The 16,127-nt window shown below is 39.2% G+C and overlaps 1 protein-coding gene across 1 annotated transcript in view; it reads left to right on the forward strand.

Moving 5' to 3' along the window:
- lamc3 (laminin, gamma 3) overlaps positions 1-16,127 on the forward strand; it is a 114,233-nt gene that overhangs the window by 49,294 nt on the left and 48,812 nt on the right. Inside the window, exons 5-9 of the mRNA XM_046066348.1 lie at positions 1,194-1,382; positions 2,416-2,533; positions 9,509-9,607; positions 11,033-11,169; positions 11,648-11,767. Of these exons, the coding sequence (XP_045922304.1) occupies positions 1,194-1,382; positions 2,416-2,533; positions 9,509-9,607; positions 11,033-11,169; positions 11,648-11,767 (663 nt within the window). The remainder of the gene's footprint in view (positions 1-1,193; positions 1,383-2,415; positions 2,534-9,508; positions 9,608-11,032; positions 11,170-11,647; positions 11,768-16,127) is intronic.

Below are 16,127 nucleotides of genomic sequence, written 5' to 3' on the forward strand. Positions count from 1 at the left end.
AGTTACTAGAAAAACTACACATAACGTATATTACATTACTCACCAGCTATAGTAATTTGTTCCATTTCTTGTTCCATTACTTCCTTGACTCACAACTCTATCAAAGGTGCCTTTAAACACCCACATGGCTTCTGTGTTTAACACATCTATGAATAGAAAATGAGACATTCTGGTTTAACAAGCAGTCAGCCTGCAATTTAGTGTTATAATATTTACTAACTGCACACAGCACTTCAGTAGTCCCTTCCTCACTGTGGTTTTCACACATACTCCAACTCTGAAAAAACCCCCATATGATTTCATGTAGCTGCCCAACACTGCTGACCAGAACCAAACAACAGACAAAGTAAGCGACTAACTAGTGAACATTGTGAAACATTTAGCAGCTAAAGAGACAGACGTTTTCCTCAGAAGTTGTGAAAGACCAAACAGAGCTACATGAATGAATATTGGATTTATGTCAGGTGGCCAGAAACACAATCCCAAATGAATCCCATTGTTGCTTTGCATCATTTTCTGGATGTGTACAAAGGCAACTGTTTGATAACACACATTTTTAATATATAATATAGAATTTCATGAAGGTAACAGTAGTTAGAGCCAAATGAAACTCTCTTTTGAATCTTAATATAAGTGCTTTACCACCAATCCCAGGTTTCAGCTGTGTTTTAAAGCAACTGGTGATCAATTTTTATCTTGAAATAAGGTGAACACGGCTGAGAATCCTTATTAATAGGAATGAATAATCATGTGGTTATTGCCAGCACAACAGAGAGCTTGATTCATAATAAAATGGGCAATTTCACCTAAATCCCTCCTCGGGGTATCTGGTAAACTAAGGAGGGATTTGATGTGAGGGGTATGAGATCTGTGATGGTGTGTTATCAGTTGAGTAATTTGCTCTTGTATAAACATGAATTACTGTTATCAAAGTGCCCCCTGACAGCCGATTGGCTCCTCATTAGGCCTGTGTGAAATGAGATTAGCAACGAGCCTCTAAATTATGATCCAATCCCAGAACACATAATCCCTCAACCATATACCATCCTTTTTTCTCTTTCCTCCGTCTATTTCTGTCTTCTCTCTTTTTGCCTTGTTGCCTCCTCTGCCTATTTCTTCCCCTGTGGCTGCTCTTTCCTCGTTCTTCACGTCTCTCCTCACTTGACCTGTTGCTCTTTGTCTCTCACTTGCAGAGTGTAACTGCAATGGGAGGTCAGGCGATTGCGTGTTTGACATGGAGCAGTACCGGAGCACTGGCAGTGGGGGGCGCTGTGTGAGCTGCAGAGACAACACTGATGGGCCCCACTGTGAGCGCTGCAGAGAGAACCACCACAGGAAATCTGCAGAAGAGCCCTGCCAGCCCTGCAGCTGCAACACGAATGGTACACTGCAGACACAAAACCCTTAATTGTTTTTATAATAACTTAAAAACCCTAATTATAATCTATGCCAATACCATTACTCACTATTTTTGTTTTCTCTGGCACGGAAAAATTTAATTATGGTTGGTTGGAATGCTGTATTGGCACAATTAGGCACAATAAGCAAGATTTAGCTACAGACATAAAGGACTCATAGGATTAATTGTTGCAAATTATTTATGGCCTAATGTTTTAATAACATTACATTAATATTTACTCAACTGCCAAACCTTGCCTAAGAGCAGAATCTTTTCTGATTCATAATTTATACAATCTTGTTCAGCTCATGTCTTGCACATCTCATCAGATTTACCCTCGCCTCGGCTTTCCCAAAAGACTATTAAAGAAATCCATGACTTTACTCAGCCCTGCTGTTGTAAATTGATCCAGTTGACTCTCTGAACGTTATCAATACAGCGACGCAGAGGTCATTAAACAGTCTAATTTTAGTTGGAGGGACATTAAATGTTTGGGCTCCTAATTACACCATCATCTGGGTAAATAGAGAGAACCAGAGGGAGAAATGAACAAATACATCAGCTATCTTTTCCTCTGAGTTTCCTGAATAGTGTAAGGTGATTCCACGTGGCTGTTGGAGTCCATTGTATTGATCAAACGTTACAGCAGACTCCATCAGGCTTCCTTTTCTCTCATGTCCACAATGCTTCAGCTGGTCTTTTTTCTCCATTAACTAAAGTACAGTATTTCAGCTACAGTATGGTTGCAAGGTTATAGCCTGCTCTTCAAAGCTCATCTCTGGGGTTTTTGAACAGGAATTTAATAAAAGGTACTCAGTTATCATGTCAATCAATAATGATGTATTGATCCATTTCATGTAATTCACCAATCCCCCCGTCCCACCACCACCACCATGATCACCACCATTTTCTTTAAAATACTCCTCTGTGTTTTCCTTTTGTCCTTCGTCTCTGTGGACCATTTACATTCTCTTTTCTTTTTTCTCCATGCACCATCCATCTGCTGTCCCTCCCAGGTTCAGTGAGTCTGCAGTGTGATGCAGAAGGAAGGTGTGCGTGTCGAGTTGGCGTGACAGGGGAGAAGTGTGACACATGTCGGGCTGGCTTTCACTCGCTTGGCCCCGGTGGCTGCAGGTGAGCAGCACGCATAGTCATGAACACAGATGCAAAGACATATTGCTGAAGACTCACAAAAACAAAGCAAATACTGAAAGGATGACTTAATAAGTGGTTAAAAAATAGGCTTTTAAAAGGGAGAAGGGGTTAAGAGAAATAAATAGGTAACACTGACTTAATAAATCTTCCTTGTTTTGCAGTTACACTATCTCACTTCCCCAAGCCTGAATTTGTCAAACTACAAAGCAGCCGTAAACAAGAGGATTCTTATTTCTCTATGTGACACCACTGTGAATTAGTGACCTTCTTATCAGTGAGAAACACATTGTGCCAAATACAGTATCAAACTTCTAACAAGCAAGTCAACACAGATTGCTGTAATTTTCCACATGGAAACAGCGGGAAAAAAACAACATGTAATTTCATCAAGATTTCAACAAGTATCTCAGTCAAATTTAGAACAGGGTATTTAGGGTAATTCCATCCCTAAATTTTTGTGTCACTGTATTCTGCCCCTCGTGGTCTTTATACACATACAGGTGTATCTCATAAAGAATGTGCAGTACAGAAATGTTGACCTTCTAAAAAGTTTAAAAGTCCAGAAAAAGGTTAATATTTGCACTCAGCACTTGGTCAGTGATCCTTTTGCACGTATTACTGCCTCAATGCGGCATGGCATGGAGGCAATCAGCCTGTAGCACTGCTGAGGTGCTATGGAAGCCCAGGTTGCTTTGATAATGGCCTTCAGCTCTGGTGTCTCTCACTTTCCTCTTGAAAAGGAAAGTGTCAACTCGCCTCTTGACAGGCAAGTTGGCTGGCCAATCAAGCATAGTAATACCAAGGTCAGCAAACTAGTTAGTATTCGTTTTGGCACTGTGGGTAGATGTCAAGTCCTGCTGGAAAAGGAAATCAGCATCTCCAATGCCAATGGGAGATGAGGGTGCCAATGAGTGTCTTCTGAACAACTGTCAAGTCAGAAGTTTTCCCCATGATTGTAGTTGTATGTACTTGTACTTGTATTTCTTTATTATACATTCTTTATTCTAATATTCTAATATTTTGAGATATGGATTTTTGATTTCCATGAGTTGGAAGCCGTAATCATAAAGATTAATACAAAAAAAGCATGACATAATAATAACTTTTCCAGGATATTCTAATTTCATGAGATGCACCTGTATATTCACTGAATTGTTTGATCATTGTCGTCATATCCTTAATAAAAATGAATGTCAAGTCTTTAGGATGTTTATGGTGGCGATGTCACAGTCTGATGTATCATTATGGTTCCAGACTACAACATTTTTGTCTGCATGTCATGCAGCAAACTTCCATATTATTTTTGGACCACTGAATAACATAGAACCATCTGCATTTACATTTAGCATTTAGCATCTGAAGAGCCAGATATTTCCTTGTGTTGGTGCAGATAAAAACTAAACGGACAGCAAATATTGGACTTCATCTGAAACATGAATGTTGCTAATGTTGCATGTCTGGTCGATGTGTAAATAAGCAACTGTTTGCTAACAAGTTTTTAACAGCAACTTTATAAGGAGATCATATGTCAGTGTTTTTAGCTATTGCAGGTTTAAGAAGTAATTCATAAATAACTGGATGACATTGCCTCATTTTGGCCTACCATATTTGCATTACCACAATAATTTAAGTTTATCAACCTGTTAATGATCAGGGTAATCAAAACATTGTTCTACTCTATGGAGAGTGGCCTGTTGCTGTAACCCCAACGTCTGCAAACTATTGCAATGAATTCTATCCTGCTGCACATGGTCTGTGTTTTGGTTGGTCAGTGAGCCGTCCTGACCAGGAGAAAAATAGTTGGTTTTTAAAGATCCCTCAGAACAAAGCTAGACACCATGTGGTCCTCCATCTGTTACCATGGTGAGAGATCCAGCCTTGCTGCCTTCAGAAACTATAGAGAAAAGCTTTAGCTGCAGCCAACCCCAAGGAGAAACTTGTTATGCCTAATGCCTAATGCTTTATATCTAGTAAGGAAACATTTTGCATAACATCATGGATGTTTGGGTTTTATAGATGCAAATATCCATAATGCTTCTTTACTGTCAACAACTATTTATAAGTAGGTTATTTATAGATCATCCATAATTAAAATTTAGAATATTAGCTAATTCTTGTGTTTGACACTGAATTATTTAGTGTGCTGTTAATAAATGCTTCCATTTACTTAAAGAGAAATTGTTTGGTGTTTTGTTGCTGAGACAAACTAACCACTGATTGGAAAAATACATCACATTATCAGATTGATGGCTGATAATTGTGACATTGTGACATTTGCATTATCCAGCAAATGATGCATAAATTGAGGTGGGACCTGGAATAAGAACAAAATGAATACATTAATATTGAAATATTGTTTTTTTTATATGTATACTTAGCTCTGATTTTGATTGCTTCTGAATGCTACGAGAATGAGTTCAGTGGGTTATTATTTGTATAATTATATTTATACGATAGAGTCTATTCTTAAGATATGAGACTGATTTACATCTGTGTTTTTGCATTCTCACAGACTCAGTCTGGGTGTTTTATTGTGTCCTTTGTTGCAGCTTGAAGATGAACTGACCTGCTGCATACATTTTGATTATGAAAAGCACAGTCCAATTTTCTCTGACTTGAGAGCTCTCTTACTAAGTATGCATGCATATGTGCCTGCATGTAAATGTATGTGATGGTGCGTATGTGTGTGTATGTGCATGTGAGAAGTATGTTGTAGTATTTATATTCATAAGAAGTCTATCCTAGCTCTCCCTGACCCCCTATACCTGCCGAGGGAATGCTAAGTTGTGATGGTGTTGAACTGCATATGAATTACTTTTTGGTGTTAATATTATTTCTACTATCTAACTGTGGATACTTTGATAACAGACAAGAGACTATTAAACTAAAAAATAAATAAAATACATTTTTAGCTTTTGACAAAACATTTTGAAATTATTACTTAGGCCTTCTAAAAATTACTAAAAGCTGCTACAATCAATACTTTTGTGTGAACAATGGATCAAACTGCAGAGACCAAATTGTAAATTGAGTAATGGGATGTTATGAATTGGCTAACTGAGCAAGAGACATGTATGGAACTTTAAATATCTTTATTCTCAATTTACAATTTGGTCTAGTGGAGCTAACAAGCTGTTACCTCTTATTTATTGTCACAATAAGTTGTACAGCTCTTGTAGCAATGGCTACAAAAAGTGCAAAACAATTGTAACAAATAATTTTTATTAAGTATAGATGGAAAATTAATTACACAGAGCATTTGACTTTGGCTGTAAATGGTGTTGTGACGTACCAAAAGCTCATTTATAAGTAAGTGAGACTTTTGTTGTTTATAATGCCTTGCCAGTCTACACAGAGCAGTATTCCTATATTTATTACACCGGACTTGTAACAAAGCTGCAGCATTGTCACTGATACTAGTATAGCAGCAAGTTAACCTTAAGTAAATCTGAATTATAATGTTTTGGTCTCTGCCTGACTTTAAACACACTGCCCAACGGTTCTCTAACATTAAAGCTTTTGGGTATGAGCAAGTTTACAGCTTGATGTTAAAGTTAACCAAAGAAAGTGACCATTTGTTTTTCACATGTGTACGACAGGGTCTATCAGGTACATAGGCATATCACAATAACAATAGACCCACATAACGTTACCAGCGAACATCAAGAGCAGAAGACAGCTAAATAAGCAGAGCTAACGTTAGCGTTACAGTAGTTCGACAAAAACTAACCCACCACATCCCACCGACTGCTGTGGCGTTATAATGGGTTTCAGACTTAATGCTAATGCGGCTAACGTTCCCACTAAAGCAACTTACCACACCTACTGTTGTGTTTATTTAATTTACTTCATACAAGGCTTAAGTTCACACAATTCCTCCAGACTGTCTATCACTATGAAATAATGTTACTCCAACACTGCTCAGTGTGTGGAACAGACGCTAGCCACATTAGCCGCGCAGCATGTTAGCCGCAAGTTCACCCGGCTAACATACTGTATAACAGTGGGTGGTGATGGTGCATAGATAAGATGCTTGCCTTTGGTGTGGGTGACCTGGGTTCAATTCCCACTGTGACCCATCCACCATTGTGTCCCTGAGCAAGACACTTAACCCCTAGTTGCGCCAGAGGTGTCTGACATGTATAGCAATTGTAAGTCGCTTTGGATAAAAGCGTCAGCTAAATGTGAAAATGAAATGATAACAGTAAAACTGCATATAAAGTCCACAACTTAAATATTCCAAGTTTAAAGTCGGCTTCAACCCATCCCTGTCCTTCAGTCCCAAAGTGAATCCTGGTTTGTTATGGTTATTGTCACTGGTCCTCTTTGTAAAATGGTTAGTAACTTACAGAGGAGGTGCTGGGCAGCCTGTTACAGCAGCTGTGTGTTCAAACTTAGCCTAGTGTAAATTATTACTAATGTGATTTATGCATTACTGAAATAAAACAGGTATGCCACGGAGATTATTTACAACATAACTCTAACTTACATAAAAACTAAGAGTTAACATTACACAGGCCACACAGGCTAGGTGTAGAGCTGTCACAGCATTATACTCACTAATGGTAAAACTGCCGTTTTTCTGCCCCTCAGCATAACATTTCATTAACTGCATGTCAATTAGCTACACGGTAGAGACCAAATTTAATATCGATCTAGCTTACTATTATGTGCTAAGATGCCAAGTGGCTACCTAGCCAGAAAGCTAATGCACACGGCCACTTGCCATAATTACAACTTTACTCCCAAGTTAATCTAGTGAAGGTCTGCCCAAGTAATTGTGGTGCAACTCATATTAGTAGCTGATTTAGTTACAGACAAAGTAGTAGTTACCTAACATAGATATAACTTACACACTTTCGGGGCAACAGGCTGCCGGTGTGGAATCCAGGACATGGTCAAAAACAAACGTGCTGATTGGCTGAAAAGGTGCTCTGTGAATATGCACTCGATTGCTCTTCCTCAAGGACTTTGACCTGCCTGTGACCTTAAAAGTGAATCTTTTGGATTGAAATTAAATTTAGAGAACTGAATTTGAATTGAGAGAACTGAAAGTGAAAGCATACAAAGACAGTTACAGTTTCAGTTTAGATTCATAATATCACATTCAGTTTATTGGAATAAAACTAAGTTTTTTAATGCAAGTATTCAAGTTGAGCAATTCAAATTCAGTTTTTTAATGCAAGTGTTCAAGTTGAGCAATTCACATTCAGTTCTAAATGATTGAAATTCAGTGTGTACTGATACAAAAATCAACCCAAACTTGTTTCCGCTCACAACAGGCAGCTGTTATCAGCAAAAGCTCTGAAAAAAAACAGACAGCAGACAGACAAAGTAAGCAACGAGCTAGAACACAGTGAAACATTTAGCAACTGAAGAAGAAATTAGCTTAAAGGTTCAGTGTGTAAAATTTAGGAGGATCTATTGACAGAAATGTAATATAATTACAACATTTATGTTTTTATTACCTTAGAATGAGCCATTTCTTTTTAATTTGCTGTCCATGTAGAGTAAACTAGATGTTTGTGTGTTGTTTAATTTCTCTGGTAATGTTAATACAACACATCTGTGTAGTAGCGTCCATATTGACTCCACATTCCAACTTAAGAGCATACTGGGTTTTTAAAGATCCCTCAGAACGAAGACATGAACACACACAGAAGTCGGAAGAATGACTTCACAACTCAGGAAATGGGACCATACAAGGAGCATGTGAATGCAATGTTATTTTTCATAGGAGCTGCTAGAGACCAAGATAGAACTGAAATCGGAGTAAATATTGGACTAACATTAGCCAGGTGGCAAAAATCTCCAAAATAATGCTAATGTTGCTCCATATCTGGTGAATGTGTAAGGAAATGTCAGCTAACATGTTCTCCATATCAACATAAGAGGTGATAATATATCAGTGTTGTGTTTGCAGTTCATTTCCACTGCCCACAAATGGCCAAAAACATCAGTTAATTCAGGTTTAAAGTGAGGGTCCAGATGAAGGAGGCTTAATTGAAAAGCTTTACTGATTAAATTCTTGCTATTAACCCTTGAAACTAAATTCCTTTTCTGATCATCACATCTGATCGTTTTGGCAATAACAAATTTACAAAATCAAAAGCGCTCAATAAAATTAGAACTGATCCTAAGTTTGCAATGGATTATTCTTACAGCTACATTTCTATTAATACACACATACAGTATATGCATGCACATATGCCAACATGCATGCACGATCACACACACACACACACACACACACACACACACACGAACACACTGCTTTCTTTCCTCATGGAGCAAAATTAGGAAGGATGTTGAGTTTAGGTGCGAATTACACAGACCACTGGAGCATAAACAAGCAGTGACGGCTTGCCAATAATTGAATTATTTATAATAGCACCTCATTAAAAATTAGATTATCTGTTACAGTTACAGACAAACACAATCAATCAATAAAGGTGATCAAACAAATTTTGACATAATCACAGTCACTGCTTACCCACACACCTCACTTGCGTTTCTCAAGGTGGTTTACAGAGCATTTAAATTTTTGTGATAGATTGTGAACTAAATACAGCCTCTTAGTGTTGATGATATGCTACAAGAACACTTGGAGTGCTTTTTGAATGCGTGTAGTGATGACAAAAAAACACTCACATGGTCAACTAGTTATAAGGGAGAGTCAGGTTCAAGCCAATACAAGCCTAGACAGGTATACATGTTGATGTGTCCTTGAGCAAGATACCCCACTGTTTCAGTGCTGCTGTTGTGTAGTTGACCATCTGTGATCTGGAAAGGGGCCAAGGGAACCGAGAATACCCTGATGGAGAACATTGAAGTTATCGCATTAAATTCTGGATCCTTCTTTCAATAACATTTTTTCTCCCACATAAACACATACATGTCTGTTGAGTACAGTGGATTTAAATCTTTCATCTTCACGTCACTTGTTGTCTGTAGGCCGTGTGAGTGTGACCCCAGCGGGAGTGTGGACGACTGCTCTCCTCTGGATGGACGTTGTAACTGTAAGCCAAACGTGGAGGGACAGAGCTGTGACAGGTGTGTTATAAGCTTCCTTCTTATGTCACTTATATGTGCGCACATGACATCTGGTTACCAAGGCGACTGTTAAAAGTCCTCCACAATCCAACAATTTAAGCCATTACTTTTGGTTCATCAGTTTATGCACAGAATATAGTATTTTTGATCATGTCTGATCTTAATTTTAAGGGTAAAACGGTTACATTATTACTCCTAGATTTACTGTAATAGTTATGTAAAATAATTAGTTTGATGCAAAATATAAATTAAGTACATTACACCCAGCAGACAGGTCAGCACAGCAGAGCAGCCCTGTCTCAATTAATTTGCAACAGCACACTGAACAAATTATGTTTTCTTTAAATATAAAGAGGAAACGGTGTTAATTAACATACTTGGCAAGTTGCAAAAATGTTGATACTGAATGTTCATTGACAAGCTATTTCATTTGTTTTCCAGCAAAAAAACACTCTTGCTATACACTATCCACTTGTAGTAACTACAGGATTATTCAACTTTTTATGGTTATGTTTAGGCACTGCGGCACTAATACAGTAAAAGTCAGCAGTGACTGGAAACATAAGATTTTTTTTTTTAGATATTTAACCTCAATCACGATCATTCTCTGACCTTAACCAAAGTGCTTTTGTTTCATAAACCTAACCACAGGCTGGAGTTTGGAGGTGAACCTTGGTTTCTGGTGCAACTCCAGAAGTACATGAATAAATGAAACTTGTCTCTGAAGATAATCCAGGCAGCTGTTAATGTTTGTCACCACAAAAAAATTAAGACAATTTTGTAATATACAAATTGATTTCTATGAGACAGGGTTGCAGCAGAATGCTAAAAAGAAAAGGGTTAAGAATTATCTGTCTCAGAATTGCTCAAAGTTTTGGGGCTATTTGGGGCATAATACTGACTACTTTGACAGTAAACTTGACAGTTACAACATGTCAATAACAACGTCTCTGCTTCTCTCTGTCTGTTTCTATCTTGTTCCTCTGGGATACAGGATCAAACTGATAAACTCATTGTGACATTAGCAAAAAACACAGCCCCAGGTCTCAAATTATTGAATAATTCTGTGCTCCCAGTTTGTTGACTTTTTTTCAGATTTCACGGCTCGTTGAGCAGGCCCCTCTCCTGTGTAATGTGAGTAGTGTAGTGGCTGATTTTTAGCAATGTTCCTGTCCCACCCATATAGCAGCTTGTGTCTGTAGGTCAGTGCTCAGGGACCTTGCAGCTGAGCCTCAGTTGGTCCCTTCTTTCTGAACACTGTAGTCTGCAGCGACCAGCAAACACAACTTAATGAGATTAGTAAGAATAAAGCTACAACAGCAAGGTGGTGGTAAATATCTGAAATCAGGCGTGTGTGCGCAGGATGTGCATGTTAATAATGTTTTCATTCACGAGGTGTATGTATATGTGTGTGTGTACCTACAGATGCAAACCAGGCTTTTTCAACCTACAACAAATAAACCCAACAGGCTGCCAATCTTGTTTCTGCTTTGGCCACTCACTGGCCTGCTCCTCGTCCAATCACTACGCTGCTGTTAACATCACTTCTGACTTCACTGAAGGTATTGTCAAAGGCTCACTGTAGGATTGGTATCAATAAAACAGTTATATATTACTGGATTTTAATGTCTTGTGCATTTTACTATGTTTCTTTGTATATATTAACTTTATTGGATATGTTGTTTTAATCTATTTTTAGGGAGCCTTTTTAATATGTACACAGGGACAGCAGATGAAAATGTGCCTTTTAGGTTAACTCATTTACTCATGCTACTTAAGAAAAGACATTTAAATGTTACCAATGGAAAACATGATGTTGGAAAATGTGTGTATCTGCCTCAAAATTTGGATCTTCTAAGAATCTAATGGGTTCTTCCTTGGCCCACTTCCACCAAGTTTAATGAAAATCAGTAGTTGACAAACAAATAAACAAACAGCACCAAAAACGTAACCTCCTTGGCGGCGGCAATATAACCAATATAAAAACAATAATCTGAACACACCTTCTATAAGAACTGAAACATTTCAACTTTTTTCCAGATCAGGATGGTTGGTTGGGGGAGTTCCTCGGCGGGCAAGAATACCCCCTGTTGTGGAAGGAAGGTGAAGTCTACTTGCTGCCTCTTACCGAGGAAGACATCGGCTTCTACAAAGCCCCTGGTAAGTCAGAGTGCTAAATAGTAGTGATTTGAGGTCATCCATGAGGATAGATCGTTACCTCAGGTTGGGTCACATTCTCCAGGAAGATGTTTTAGTATTGTTGACAGTAGTGTTAGATAATAATAAATCCTCCAGTTGTTGCTCTCATAGCAAATATGTAAATGTTGTTGCTGTTAGTAGAGCATCTGTAATAGCCATAGCTTGTTCCTGTTGTTTCTTAGTGAGATTAATCAGGGTCTTTGGCAGCAGGTCATATGGGAGTTTATTCTGACACCATTTCCTCCAATCCGTTATCAGAGCCATTAGAAGATAAGGGAATAAGCTGGCCCAGCTACAGGACTTAGAGCCCATTTCTATCAGCTGCCCCAGCAGCAAAGGCCTGATGGAATTGGATGTTTTGGCCATGCTGGAGAGGCAACAAAGTGAAAATTGGCTTGGTTTCTTCTTGTCTTCACTAAGTCGGTTCTAGGCATCAACTCACAGCCCCTCCAGCCACCATGCAGTCCGCAGCCAGAAGCAAAACAGGAGCAATCCCATTAACTCCGCATCCTGGAGGTTTAATGCCCAAAACGCGCAATCACAGAGAACAACTCCCTTTGGAGGCGTCCTTTTTTTAGAAGGATGAAATGCTTACAGTGGGATGTGACAAAGACTGGTGGTCAGGCATAATTTGTAGAATGTCTTTATAAATGCATTGATAAGTCATGGATGTGCAAGTTTGACTGTGTGTGCGCATGCGTGTGTGCGTGTGTGTGTGTGTGTGTGACATGTGCATAGATCCATAATGAGTGTTTGCATGCTTTGCAATATATATATTTATGTGTAATTAAAAATGTGCATAGTTAATACCATTTTTCTGTCTGTCTATAGTGACGTCTCTGTAGACCACAGCACACAGATTAATGGCCCCACTGGCCGAATGCTGCCTTGTGACAGCCAGCTTATCTATTTCGTGCAGTGTTTGTTTATGTTGTTTCTCCATAAATATTGCCTTGCCATCCCTATTAATGATCTAATTTTCTCTCGCCCTTTTTTGTAGTGCTGCATGTGTACACTTACTTTAAAGCTTAGACCAGAGTGGCAGCAGCTTTGGAAGCAGCTCCGGAATTCTCTCTCTTTCTCACTGCCACTGTCTCCGCTCTTTTTACTTTTTAATTTGTATGTGTGCTGAAATGCCTCCACTGTGTTGTTCACCAAAGAGAGATAATTCTGAGTGACAACTCCATGTTGAACGTCATACAAAAAGCAATTTCTGTGATTCCCATGGATGCATTTGTCACAGTAGTTTGTCTTGGGCTTCAGCTGTCGCATGAGGGACAGGATTCAATCTTTTTCTTTGAATTAGCAGAGAGAGGGGAGTATGTGGGATCTGCCTATCTCACCAAGCTCCAGAAATATCAGCCAATGCTACAGAGGACAAGACGTCACAGATATTCTCTCAATAGTGTTTTAAATATGTTGTTAGACCAGACAAGGAGGATTCCAGAAAGCATGGAAGAAAAAATAGAGAGAGAAAGAATTTCACGTGAGTTTACTTAATTATCCATGGCAATCAGGCCGACATGGCAGTTATGCCCTTACTCTTTTCACCTCTTCATCTCCTTACCCTGATTGTCAAATGATTGCTCCTTCTTTTTCACTGCATGAAAAAAAGTATTTGTCGTCTCCCTTATATTGCTTTCACTACAAGCGTGGCACGTGCCCATGTCATAAATGGATGTAGGTAGACGTTTGTGAATGTGCACGCATGAGTGGACGCGGCCTTCCTATGAAGCATGTGCATTGCCACTTGTCCTCCTCCTGATCCTGGACATCTGCTTGACAGTTGACACAGGCGGAGTTCAAGTCCCTGTGGTGACTCAACAGACTGAACACAAGAGTGCAGCTGCCAGCAGCTATCATAGTAAAACAGGAAGCTCCTCCCCAAACAGTTGCTTTGACCTGCTTCCAACAACTGTGGTCACCACTTGAATCTGCTGGACAGTAACTGTGGCTCTCTTGGCTGACCAGCGTTTCATGCTGAAGGGGACATCGTCTAACATAAGTCTGTACAGCCATCTGTTGAGAAGCTTGCACTGCTGATCCTTTTCATATCTGCAGCACATGCCAACCTTCTAAGCCTGAAGCAGCAGAGGAGACTGAGAGTAAAGAGATAGAACGGAACACAGAAGGGGGAAAAGACAGAATTTTAATGAAATAACACTGGTAGAAGGTAAGAGAGCAGCATATGGCTGCTCTTGTGTTCAGCTGAGGATTGGAAGACAGAGCAAGGAGAGTAAAGATCCATGAGAGCAGCTCCAGGCTACCTGTCACTCTGATTCAAGCTGCAATTTCAGCTAAGAGCCTCACACAACCTGAGCACTACCTGCACCCAGATCTGCATGTAATCCAGTCGGGTCGCCTTGTCATCTGGAAGCAAAACAGAAGGGAGATGTAGCGAAGAGAAACGAGATAAGTGAGTGGAGAGATAGAATGATGAAGGACAGAGAACAAAAACAGGGGATAAAGGGCACAGAGAAAGAGAAGCATAGGGGAAGTAGACCAACTTAGAAGGCTGAGGAGTGCTTGAGTGAGGCTCGAGTGGGAGAATAAAAGAGTTCAGTGTGCTTGAAACAATATCAGTTGTATGACGTGTTGTGTTGCCACATCTAAAGGTGAAAGTGTTGATACCCATCCCAAAATGGACACATTCAAAGATCTGCTGAAAAACCTGCCATCATGTCCTCCTCCTGCCTGAATCCCATTGCCCCCCCCCAATCTCTCACCAGTGTCTTTTGCGTGTTCTGTTGTCTTGACACAGGGAATCTTTTTCAGGCGGTCTATCTATTCATTCTCATTCATGATGTTTCACTTGGTTGCACGCACAAAAAAGTGACAGAAGGAGTTGTGTGAGGAATGAAAAAAGGAGAGCTTGAGAGAGAAAGTCTAACCATGCCTATTTTCTCCCGCAACTACACTGACTTATGAATTACAAGGACACATGTCTCATAGATAACTTTCTTACATGAACAGCATATCTACATACTACATGTTGCAATTGTCAGCTTGAGACAGCTTAAAAAGTCTTTGATTATGTATTACTCAAATTGGATCTTTTTGCATGTGCATGTAGCAATTTAATTCAATTCAATTCAATCAACTGTATTAATCCCACTAGGGGCAATTAGTTAAGAGCAGCATGTTTGCAACAGTACATAACACAAATCATACACATTATTCACAGGTAGATTAAAAGTTTGATCGCCGAAGGGATAAAAGATTTGGAGTGGCGGTTCGTCTAACATACAGCTAGTGCATAACGATGGCCAGAAGGCAACAGACCGAATTCACCTGCCAGAGCATGTCCCGGAGAGGCAACACACTCACACTCACACCAGCAAAGGCCTGGTTTATCTGCAAATAAAAGAACAGTATGACTCCTTCATTGACATTTGTGCCAAATCCCTAACCCAATTTTTGTGTGGGTTGGACAAAAACCCACTTGATCTCTGGGCACAGGGCAAACTGTATTTCACTCTGCTCCACACTCCACTTTGTCCTTTGTATTTCCCTTAAGAAGACTAAATAAATTTAGTTCTTAAAATGGTACATTTTATTTCAATTCTGTTAGATTCATATCATAAGATAAATCATCCCGTTGTATCTAATGTGTATGTACAACAGTCTGCATATGCATGTGTGGTGTACACACTGCTTTTAAAGTCCCCTTGAAAATGAATGAAATTTTATTTCTTTTATGCAATTAGATTTCAGGTCACGTATATAACGCCTGCAGGCAGTGCAGTTTAGTGTTAGACTCTGTGTTCTGACAGTGTTGGACCTGTTTAAAAGTTTAAAGTTTGTCCATCCAGCCTTTGCCCTCAAACTGTCTGATGGTGGTCGATGTTAGAGCCTCAGTGGGACCTGTGTTTGTGCAAGGCAGCTGTGATTTAATTTAAATGGAGTTCAATTAATTTGGTCGGAGCAAAGTCTAAACCCCGTGATTGATCGTGGGTTCCTCAGCCATTCCCCAAAAGTTATATGGGCATCTATCACTTGTTGTGATGGCGGCTTTATGTGTTCCTGGCTGAGTGTCAACGGCAATGGACTTCATATCATTCTGACAGATTCATAGAAACAAAATGGAAATACAGCGGCACAGGATTTTTTCCATTCTGTTTTTGAAGTTAATTCAAATACATGCAACATTATTTTTATCAGCTGTTGATTAATTTTCATTAGGTTTGTCTTTAAGTTCCCAGAGCCTAAGTTGATGTCTTAATGTGGTCATATTGTGCTAATTTTCAGTTTCATAATTTTATTAGGGGTTGTACCAGAATAGGTTTATTTTTTAAAAATCACTATGTTTTTTTGTCATGCT

This window comes from Micropterus dolomieu, linkage group LG13 (genome assembly GCF_021292245.1).
Source record: "Micropterus dolomieu isolate WLL.071019.BEF.003 ecotype Adirondacks linkage group LG13, ASM2129224v1, whole genome shotgun sequence".
Taxonomy (NCBI): domain Eukaryota; kingdom Metazoa; phylum Chordata; class Actinopteri; order Centrarchiformes; family Centrarchidae; genus Micropterus; species Micropterus dolomieu.